The 11284-nt window shown below is 55.7% G+C and overlaps 1 protein-coding gene across 1 annotated transcript in view; it reads left to right on the forward strand.

Moving 5' to 3' along the window:
- Positions 1 to 11284, forward strand: part of TRIM9 (tripartite motif containing 9) — an 82237-nt gene that overhangs the window by 1126 nt on the left and 69827 nt on the right. Inside the window, exon 2 of the mRNA XM_009322955.1 lies at positions 7303 to 7505. Within this exon, the coding sequence (XP_009321230.1) occupies positions 7303 to 7505 (203 nt within the window). The remainder of the gene's footprint in view (positions 1 to 7302; positions 7506 to 11284) is intronic.

Consider the following 11284-nt stretch of genomic DNA (forward strand, 5'->3'; position numbering starts at 1 on the left):
CCTCACAGCACTGCCCGGGACACCCTGCCTCTTCACCCTTGTCTTCCTTCTGGTGAGAACCCACCTCCCATGTCAGCCATCCCAGAAGGGAAAACGCACAGCGGCACGAGCATCAGCAAACCCACGGTTGAGGCATGGTGGCACCTTCTGCTGACCTTGGCAGAGACGACCCCCGCCTCTTGTGAAATCTCTGAAGCAGGGTGAGTGTCCCGGAGTCATGGGCTTCATCTGAAGGCCGCTTAGAGCAACAGAAAAACTCAGCATGTGGGCATCAGCCCATCTGTCTCATCCCCCCTAACATTAGACGTCCTCCATGAAGACATCTACACCTGAGCAAGTCTCCCCAGGCTCCCTTTCCAAGCCCCCGCCTTATTTCAGATGTCTGATTTAGGAAGAGATGAATCGAGTCCTTGGACGGAGCCACCAGAGGGGGGTCCCCTCTTCCTGTGGGCTACAAGCTGCTGAGATACCTGCCCATCCGGGAGTGAGCAAGCTAAAACGCACCTTGCATGCCCCCGGGGTCCTCCCCGCGGGCTGGCTGTCCGAGTCCACGCGGTGTCGCCACCTGCGCAGGCAGATTTTCCACCAGTCCAGGTTTTGCCAAGCCCTGGCTAGTGGCTGATTTAGAGAGGATGGACAATGGCACGGATTGCACGAGCGCCATGTCTCCCTTTGCATGTAACACGCCATAGCAGATGTTACACAGCGACGCGAAGCATCTAATTATCACGTTAACAACATAAATATCAAAGAAGGGAAGCAGATTGACTACCAAAGGTATGCAAAACGTCTAACCCGGAGACAATTTTCCCATGTAATTACTGCAATGTTAAACATTGTTACATAATGATTACAGATTTCAGGTCAGATACTCCGTACGTCATGAAAGCATGGTGTGTTTTGACATTTATGGGAATACTTTTTATTTTTAGTTAGTTTGGTTACCATGGCAGCGAGAAGAAATCTGCACTAGACTCAGCTATACATTAGATTTCGGCCTCCCACTTGACACATCCGAAAACTTTCCAACCCATTTCCCCAAAATTGTCAGCCATAAGCCGCGACGGGTGGAACGAGGCTTGGAAAGAAAATAGCCCGCACGCTGCTCTTTAACGGGGAAGCTATTCCTGAAGCCCCTCTCTAATGCTTGGATGAATGCAGGCACTCGTTAGCATATCAAGTTTTACCTATTTAGATATCTCAGCGGAGCAGACTGCACTGCAGAGGTTAGTAGAGGTTGAACGGGTTCAGGTCACGATCGCGTTCTGCTCACAGGAGGAATCGCGCAAGCAGGAATTGTCCGAAAACAGGAATATCTTGCAAACACCTCGGGTCCCGTTGCCTGAGCTGCACGCCGGGCACCGCGGGAGCCGTGGCCAGAGCTGCTGGAGTTCACCAGCGGGGATGTGACCCCGGTGCACCATGAGAGGGTGGCTCTTGCAGCTCTCCTAATTGGGAAGCAAGAAGCAAAAACGCCTTCGCTGCCCTCCTGAGCCTCTCAGCCATCAGCACACCGAGAAATGATGAAGGGGCGGCTGCGACAAATAACTGCCCGTCGGCACTGCATTGCTCCCACGCTCCATTTGATGAAATACCTCCGGGCGCTGCAAGCTCGCCATGCTGCGGCGCCTGCTGAGCTGCAGCTGGGGTTGGCTTCTAGCAACTGCGGTTTAACTCCTGGAAAGCCGCCGGAGCGGGAGCACTGCAGAGGTAAAGGAAGGACCCTGGGTTGCGTCTGCACGGGTTAGGACCAGCACACTTAACCCCCAGAAAAGGACCTGGGGGTGCTGGTCGACAGCCGGCTGACCATGAGCCGGCAGTGTGCCCAGGCGGCCAAGAAGGCCAACGGCATCCTGGCCTGTATCAGAAATGGTGTGGCCGGCAGGAGCAGGGAAGTGATAGTGCCCCTGTACTCAGCACTGGTGAGGCCGCACCTCGAATACTGTGTTCAGTTTTGGGCCCCTCACTCCAAGAAGGACGTCGAGGTGCTGGAGCGTGTCCAGAGAAGGGCAACGAGGCTGGTGAGGGGTCTGGAGAACAAGTCTGCTGAGGAGCGGCTGAGGGAGCTGGGGTTGTTTAGCCTGGAGAACAGGAGGCTGAGGGGAGCCCTCATCGCTCTCTACAACTCCCTGACAGGAGGCTGTAGCGAGGTGGGGGTCGGTCTCTTCTCCCAAGTAACTGGCGAAAGGACGAGAGGAAACGGCCTCAAGTTGTGCCAGGGGAGGTTTAGATTGGATGTGAGGAAAAATGTCTTTACTGAAAGAGTGGTTAAACATTGGAACAGGCTGCCCAGGGGAGTGGTTGAGTCCCCATCCCTGGAAGTATTTAAAAGACGGGTAGATGAGGCGCTGAGGGACATGGTTTAGTGGGCATGGTGGTGTTGGGTCGACGGTTGGACTCAGTGATCTTAGAGGTCTCTTCCAACCTTAATGATTCTATGATTCTATGATTCAGGCAATAGGGGACAGCCCGCTCTAAGGTGGTGGGAGGCGATGCAGGAAGAGGGGGGTGTAGAGCACCCAATCAGCCACAGCAGAGGGACGGTGTTGGGACAGACCTGGCCCTGCCATCGGTATCCCCAGAGATGGGAGTTTCGGGTTGGGGTGTTGCTGAGGATAACCTCCCCAGTGAGAAGCAAGGATGAAACTTAACGGGAAGACAGTCTGGCATGTGCGCGCGCTGAATCTCTACTTGGGGAGAAAACAATCCCATCAGCCTTCCAGTCATTTTCCAATGAAACGTGGCAATTCATTGCAGACATCCCAGAATTTATCATCGCTTGACAGCTCAGGAAATCCAGGGTTGCCCTGAGCCTCCTCTGCCTCGGCCAGCACAGACCGATGCACCCTGGGTTCGGTTCACACACGGCAGGCACCTTCCCGATCCCCCCGAGAGACCCGGGAAAGCGACCGGGAAACGAGCAATCGCCGGCAGGACCTCAGGGATGAGAGAGAAAGGCTTTTGCCTCCTGACTGACCCGAGCTGACGGTCTGGAGGCACAGAAACCTCCCTGGCGCCCAGCCAGAACCCGGGTGAGATGCAAAGTGCTGGTGGAGCGGAGCAGCCCGTGCTGGCTCCCACGCGGCCCCTTCAGCCGGCTCCTGCGTGCCTCCCCTTGCCGGTGCTTTGCTGTGCGTGTTCAGAGAGGGGTGGTTTTATTTCCTTATTACCCAGATGCTGGTTTGGCTCAGGATTAAACGGGCTGACCTGGCTCCCAGGGCCGCTCAGCCTGTCTGTGGCTGCCTACGTCCGGCCACATTTTGAGGGGATCCATTCCCTCAGTGCCCCGGGCTCTGCTTTCGAAGCACCAGCGCTGCTGAGTCCCGGCGCTTTCGTAGCCTCGTGCGGGTGGGCAACGCCAGGCAGCTCCCGGCCGCGCCGTGCTGCGGTGGTTTTGGCCATTTTGCCGAGACCTTTGTGCTCTCCCCCTGCTCCTCTCCTTGCAGTTGCTGCTGGGGAGTGCGTGGCCACGGCACCCTCCTTCCCCCAGCATCTCCCTTGTGATACCCTCACACCCCCTTAGATCCCCACTAGCTTATCTACGGTGACACCTACGTCACCTCTCCAAGCGTACCCAAGCGCCTGGCTGCTTTCTTCTGGGTTGCAGCGAAGGACACAGAAGAGACCGGAGGCAAGGTTATATTTGTGGAACATCCCCTAAAACCAGCCTCCTGGGGGCAAATCCCCTGCTTAGAGTTCCTCCTCCCTTTTCCCAGCGGTGGCTCACCTGCTGTGCCGGTGTCGGATGGGGCGAGCCGAACGCCTCACCAGGCCTCCGAGTGCTGTACCGGCACACGCACCTCCATCACTCAGATCGCTGCGGGAGAAACCAAACACAGATCGGTTCATCCCAGCCAAAACAACGCATGGATTGGCACGGACCCCCTTGCTAGGGCTCCGCGTATGTTAAGGTTCCCTATGGCAGAACCCTACTATGGTTAAAGAAGCCTTGGATTGTTTGCGAAGCCAATAAATTTTGGTCGGAGAGAGTTTTCCTTTTCAACGCTGAAGACGCAGGGAATATCACACCTTCAGCACATCTTCTGAACCACTGAATGTTCCCCAGCTGAGCCTTTGGGCAGCAGAGAAAGGACGAAGAAGACAAACCCAGCCTGTGGGAGGAAGGACAGATTTTTCTAGTGGGATGAGTTTAATATTGCTGTTCTCCGAAATGAGTCACAGGTCGGAGAAGTGGGGCATTAATCTCAGGGGAGATGAGTAAGTGGGCAGCATGTGAAGGCAGCGGTCAAAGGAGCATCACAATTTATACTTGCAGCTTAGATCTTCCCATCTATTAGCAATGGCTTCTGCTCTCTCTTGGTTAAAATCAGAAATTTTCCACTAGCTCCCCAGAGTAAAAAAAAATTAAAAATAAATTATGTCACCTTCGAAAGTAATCAGCAAATTAGATTTGCAGATTTTTCGATACGTCTCACTCTGAGGCATCGTTTAAGCATTTAGCTTCTCTTTCGCAGTCCTCCTGCAGCAGTCAGACATCCCCAGGTCCTGGCGTATCACCAGGCTGGGAGTTACTTGATGGAGCAATTTGGCCGTCTTATTTTCAGAAGCGGTTCTCAGAACGACGTTTTCGGGAGGTGACAGAGAGGCAGTGCCATCCCGGGGCTCAGCCACCCGCCGACGCCCACGGTCACTGCCGGCGTCACTGATGAAAAGTCCTCGGAGGGGAGCAGCAGTTCTTCAACATTGGAGTTTTTTTCCTTACGCTGTGCTACCGTTTAAGTGCTGGTTTTGGTAAGGAACGTGCGTGCTCAGCGATTGTAATTAAAGTCTGTTAAAGGAAAAAAACATTCTATATTTAAAATGGTTACACCGTTAATGTTCTCATTAGCGTTTCTCAGGACCCGGCCTCCCTGCCGAAGAGACTCGGCTGCCCAGAGCAAGCCCCCGTCACACAGCAGCCTCGGCCACCTCCACAGGTTCTTTGGAGGGGTTTATGCGGTTACGAGCCAGGGGTTTATTTAACGCCCGCTCTGCGCGGGCGGCAATGAATAACTTTCTCGGTGTATTGGCTACGTAAGTCCAGAGATGTTGCTCATCAGCCGAAGAAGCCCTGAGTATCATCGTTTGGGGAGCGAGGGCGAGAGGGAAGCAGCGAGATGCTGACTCCAACCGCGATTCAAGTAGCTCCTGACTCAGAGCCCGCTGAGGTCGGTGCAAAGTCTCCTCCCAATGCCGGTTCAGCCCCAAGCTCAAAAATGGGCAAATCTCCTGTGGCTCGACGAGCGCTGCTTGTCTGAAACAGGTGTTACAGTTCTGTGATTTGACGGTGCTCATGCCATCGCCTACGTGCGGAGGACTTCCCGGCTGCCACTTCCCAGCAGCTTTGCCTGTCTCCTACACAACAGGAAAAATTCTGACTTCTAGTGTTTTACCCTTGGGAAGCTCTCCTCTAGCTTCCAAAATCCATCGAGCCCCTGGAAACCTCACCGTTATCCCAGGAAACCGCTGTTCACTTTCAGGCGTGAGGCAACCAAGCGGGCAACGGCCGTCAGACTGCGGCAGGCTCTGAGCGGTGGAAAGCAACCTGTCCCGGGCAAGGGGAGATTGGTTCCGAGAACTGGGCATCAAAACATTCAAAAACTTGAAGGTTTGGCTACAGGCGCAAAGTATTTCTTGGATCCCTCGTGTTCAGGCAGGTTGGTGACAGTGAGATAAAGTGGGCAAAGACGCCACCTGGGCTCAATGAATAACTTGGCCAATAATTTGGCACTTTTCCTTGAAAAGAAGAGACCTCAGAAGCAAACGGAAGGAGGTTTCAACTTTCCGACCTTCTTCAGTGCGCCTGAAATGGTGCTTGGAGCAAATGATATAACCAGTAAGAAGCTCTGAAAATTGTGTGCTGGGAGGCAGTTACTGATGGAGCCCTGGGAGTTTCAGACCCGGGATGCTGTTGGACACCTCAGCTAGCATTGCTGCTGAAGATCTTTGCGCCAAAGATGGGGGTGACCTCAGCAAATGCGCTAACGACACAAAGCCAGGAGCTGTCACCAGTACAGAGAAGAAGGAGGATATGTCGGAAACTCTGAATGGCCTGGGGGAGTGGAATGACAGCAGGGATATGGCTGTCAAGGTCATGCGTGCAGGCAGGGACTAATAAACAAGGGTTCCTGCTGTCAGCCAGAGCTCATCCATTCAAAATGACTGAGGAGAAGGAGGATCGCCGGATGAATTACGAGCTGCCAATGTCTTAAAGTCATAAAAAGGCTAACTCCAATCCTAGGCTGCATCCGCTGAGACGTTTCCAGTAGACACAGGGGAACATGAGTGTTCCTGTACAAAGGCCTGGAGAGGCCCCACGTAGCTGACGAGGTACCACGCGTGGTACCTGCGGGCACGAGAGGAGAACACATTTCCAAAGCCCGAAGCAGGTTTCCCACGTGGTAGCGGAAGATCATCTGCTTGCACTGGACACACGAGGCCTCTCCAGCAGCACGGGGACACCTCTGGGAAGGCCCCGGGGCACCCCAGCTACGTCCCAATCCCCTCCTCTCAGGAGGGGAGCCCTGAGCCCTCGTCCGCTCTCTTATTTATCTCTTCAAGGTGTTACGGGAGCGCAATGAATAAAGGAGACTACAGAGCTCTTTGTCTCGGCTCATTCCTCTTATTTATTAGCTCTAGCCCAGCTCAGGGCCTCATAAATCAACCCAAACTCACCCTCCCGGCTACCCATTACCTGCAGACGCGCGCCTGTGCGCTGGCACACTTTCGTCTGTCCAGTCCACCTCCCCCCTTGAAATCCCACCCTGGACCCGAGGGCCCTGTGCAGTACGGGGGAGCGAAGGTGGGAACCAGACGATCTATCACCTTCCCGAGACCCTGCAGGCAACCCACCCGCGGGGAGATCCAGGCGGGCTCCCTCTCTGCCCTGGTGGATGGAGATCGATCAGCATCGCAGGGATGATGCTGGCAGATTAATTAGCGACAGCCTTCAGCGTCATGTCCCACTGCTCCTCGTTACAGTCTTAAGATGTGAAAGCTATTGATTTCCCGAGTCCCGCCTTCCTTCCGTCCTGTAATCTTTTCGCTGGTGGGGATCTCAGCAGAAAAATTTGTGGTGGACGTGTGTTTTCACACACACATGCATAAATACAAAGCAGTGGAGGTTTAAGAAACCGCTGTTGCCCAAAGCAAGTGAAGTTTAGGTTATTTGTCATCAAGGTAATATTAACAAGACAAAAATATGTAGTTGTTAAAATGGAAGAAACAGCCCCTGCCTCCCAAGCAGGATTCCCGGCCCTCTGTGCCTGCGGTGTCCTGCCACGGAGCGCTCCCCCTGCCCAGGAGCCCGGCATCCCCCGCAGGTCCCGCTGGGGTGGGCCCGGGACCTGCTCCCAGCTGCCCACCTCCACCTTTGTGTCACCATCACCAACAGCTTCCTCCCACGGGGATTTCGCGAAACAAAATACCGCAGAGTTTTCCGCAGAGAAACGCAGAGGTTCGGATGCTTTGTGCCGGTTTGTGATGAAGATTTTCCCTTCCCCGAGGTAACTCCAGAACGTGACACTTGATTTTTCCCTCCAGCTCCCAGCTCTAGGCAAGTCCTGGTCGTCACCCCAACCCTTACCTCCATCCTGCCAGGGAACTGGGGGGACTAGGGGCTCTCATGCTCTCCATCCCCTTTCCTCTCTCGACTCGCGGTCCCTTGTGGCCCTCGTGACATCTGCCCGTCTCCTCTCTCCTCATATTCTTACTTCTCAAGACAAGGAATGTCTCGGGGACACGGCTGATGGGCGCCGGGAGCCAAAGGAGGTGGCTGGGATGGAGGTTGGAGGGGGATGTGGGAGCCGGTCCCGACACCGTGGGCCACCTCCGCCCCTTGCGTCACACCCCGATTACTGTGGTTTTCCAATCGGTTTAACAGAACCGCAGTGGTGTCGAGATCTTTTTTGGGGGGGGGTAACACACCACATACGATTCAAACAGCGTCGCCCACCGCCCCATCTCGCTCCTGTCGGTATCTCCAAGCTTGATCCCGATTTCTAATCTGCATTTCCAGCAGACAGAGCAAACACACCCGCAGGCTGGCGGGGCGCAGAGGGGAACGGCCAGGAGCAGGCAACCGATGTTCATGGTAACAGTCCTTCTTGTTATTAGGAATCACCAAGGGGAGGCAACGGCGCTTACACGGAGTCCCAACGACTTTAATTTATCTCAGCCCAGCGGTGTCTTCTGCATCCCCCAGAGCGGAGGCTGGTTGCAACAGGATCGGAGATGCACCATTCCCACAGCGGGAGCTGGGACCTTCTCTAAAGCTGAGGCTCCTGGCAAGAGGCACGTGAGAAAAGCAAGAGCCAGCTTCGGACAAGATGACTTCCTGGTCCTTTAACTTGTGATCGCTGATCACAGCGACATTAGAGAAATGAATGTTGAAGCTGGGTCAAGTAATTATTGCAGGTTCGCAGCTGCACACCGCACAGTTCTCAGGGCAGTAACAAGCCTGACAATTGTAAATAATATGCAGCCAGAGCACGGGGATGCTTGCCTCTTGCTGAGATGAAAGTGAAGGCATAAGCTGCTGCGCCCAGAAGAAAACAGCTAAATGGTTACGACCAAGGGTTGCTTCCAAATGCGCCGGCTGCATTCCTCTTCGTAGGGCTTTTTCCTCTTTCCGCCTATTTACATGACCAGCATATCAGCACAGCAGTAATGGCATCATATACCTGCCACGAGTGAAAAATGGCCACGGGAAACAAGAGGCAGAGCAAACAAGGAATGATGGTTTTACTTCAGCAAAAGGGCAGCTAGAGGAGTGAGAGCAGGAAAAAAAAATGACCGACTCTGAGCAGACACCAAAAGGGAGCAAACGAGGAACGCTCAGCAGAGTTCAGGGGAAGCCACCGTGTCGGTGGCCGATATGGAGCCAGCAGCAGCCTGGAGAAGCAGAAAGGGAAGTACAAAGCACCCCTGCTCTCACCCCTGCACAGAGCGGGAGAGAGACACGCTCAGAAAGTCCTTTTCTCCTTATCACTTGTCCCTCCTTATCAGGCTGAGAAATGGCGGTGCCTTCCTTGTGCACCTCAGCCCTTGGGCTTCTCCCCCTTCTGAATCCCAGTGGGGGAGCGCGAAATTGTACCTGCTCGCTGGATCCCGGGAACTGCACGAACCCACGAGGGGATGGAAAGAGCCTCTCAGTGCCCCTGCCCGAAGCTGTGCCTGCAAAGGATTGGGCCTTCCAAGGCTAAATCTTATAAATCCCACTCGAATCTCTTCAGTACCTACCCCAGCTGTTGGCCGGGGTGCTGGGAGCGATGCTCTGCTCCAGCGGGATCCCGCCTCTCCGCTCCCCTGCTATCCGTCCCCGCGCTCGCCCACGCAACACCACAGCTCAGGCTCAGCGGTCCCGGGCTGCGGAGTCACCTGCGTCCCCGCAGAGAGGCGAACTCAGAGCCGGCAACAGGTCCCTGCCGCCACGGCCGCCTGCACCATATCCCTTTAATCTGCCCAAGACTCAGATGAACAGCGCGGCTCAGCAAGAGCGGCCAACAAACGGCTTCCTCGAGAAGGGGGCAGGTAGCCCTGTGTCGGGGGCATGCAATCCTCGAGAAGGGGACAGGCAGCCCCGGGGTGCCCCCCAGCGCTTCTGCCGTCTCCCCACCATGGAAACGGGTGCGCCCAAGAGTGGTGGCAAGTGCACTACGCGGCTTGACTATTTCAGAAAATAACCTTGATTTCTGGGGTGGTGGGATCCCTACCAGTTCCCAGCACTCTGGATGTGCGCCTACAAGCAGGCAGAGGAAAGAGCACCGGTGACCGTCCCATTTTCTCTGGACGTTTCCAGCGCCAAGCAGATCACTGCCTCTCCTGGATGCTGCGAGATCATCCCCATCCGTGGGGACCGTCGCACACCGTGTCAGGGCTCTGAGGGCACTTAATTGCCCCGACGAGCCTCACTGGGTGCTCCCCCACCCCTCTGCCCAGGGTCCCGGAGCTCCAGCTAAGCTCAGGTCTTGGCCCTTGGCCCCGAACTGGCCAAACCCTCAGCCAGAGGGGCCTGTCAGCATCCAGCCCTCACCCTCTCACGGTTACTGGGGAGTTGCTGTGAACCTGCCTCAGTTTCCCCACCTTCGCCACCAATCCCCCTGTGTCACCCCATGCCTTAGCTGTTGAGCATCAGGATCCCGAAGCCAGTCTCCCCGCACCCTTAGTAACTGCCTGTGAACAGTGGCAAGGGCTCATCCTTTCCTTTGGGCCAGGGCCCCGCACCCCACATACGGGATCAGAAGCTAACCTTCTTCAGCCCCTCACTGCCCCCACGGTGGCTTCGCAGAGGCTCTGCAGCCCCTCTGAGCTCCAATTTCAAGCCCCAGGCTGGACTATCTGCCCCCAAGCTCCCATACCGTGCTTCTCACATCACAGCTCCTCTCCCAAGAGAGGTCCAAAGACACCGTCACAGGAGGCAGAGAGCAACTCCACTAACGGGCAGCCCCAAACACGTGCACAGAGGGAGGGAAGTGAGAGATAATACAGAGACATTCCAAGTAATCTTAATTTTCCATTGGCTGAAAAGGAATCGCTACGCTGCACTGCACGTTGCCAGGATATTTTAAAGACCTTAGACGACCTTCAGAGTAAGCGCGGTCGACGAGCCCAGCCGCAGGACGCCCCCCCGCACCCCCCCCCCCCCCACTCTCCGGTGCCGGAGCAGCACCCCACGGGGGCGTCCCCGGCTCAGGGACCGCGAGGCAGGCCTGCCTGCGCCCCCCTCCCCGCCTGTGCGAGCCTGTGCATCCACACAGTCATCTTACCGGTATGATTAATAGAAAGCTATAGGGTTATCGAGCGTGTTTCATTTGTTAGATACATGTGGCTATTCTAATAATTATTACTGCAGCCTCATGACACAGTCCCTCAGCAGATTTCTTGCCTCCAGCACTCCCAGCTCTGAAAGTCACCTTGTGCGGCCAGAGGGGAAACTGCAGGAGCCCCAGGAGCCCCCCGTATCGCACACGTGCCCTGTCCTCTGCAAAACTTCCCCCCCAAACACGCTCTCGTTCTGCCTGGACGCAGGGCTCCTTCTCACTCCCCCTCCCTCCAAAGCACTGCTGCTGCCATGCAGCCAGGGCCCCAGGGCTCAGCCCCCTGCGGCCCCCCAAAGCGGACCTTCACCCTCCGGGTCCCCTTAAAAACCAAACAGGAGAGAGGCTGCAAACCATCCTGCGGCCACTGAACTCGCGGGGCTCTTCTGCAAGGAGCCCAGGTCACCTTCCCTTCAGGCCGAGCAGACCACCACAGTACCCCTGAGGGCTGGGACCCGACTCTCGCT

This window comes from Pygoscelis adeliae, unplaced genomic scaffold, assembly GCF_000699105.1.
Source record: "Pygoscelis adeliae isolate BGI_AS28 unplaced genomic scaffold, ASM69910v1 Scaffold314, whole genome shotgun sequence".
Classification (NCBI taxonomy): Eukaryota; Metazoa; Chordata; class Aves; order Sphenisciformes; family Spheniscidae; genus Pygoscelis; species Pygoscelis adeliae.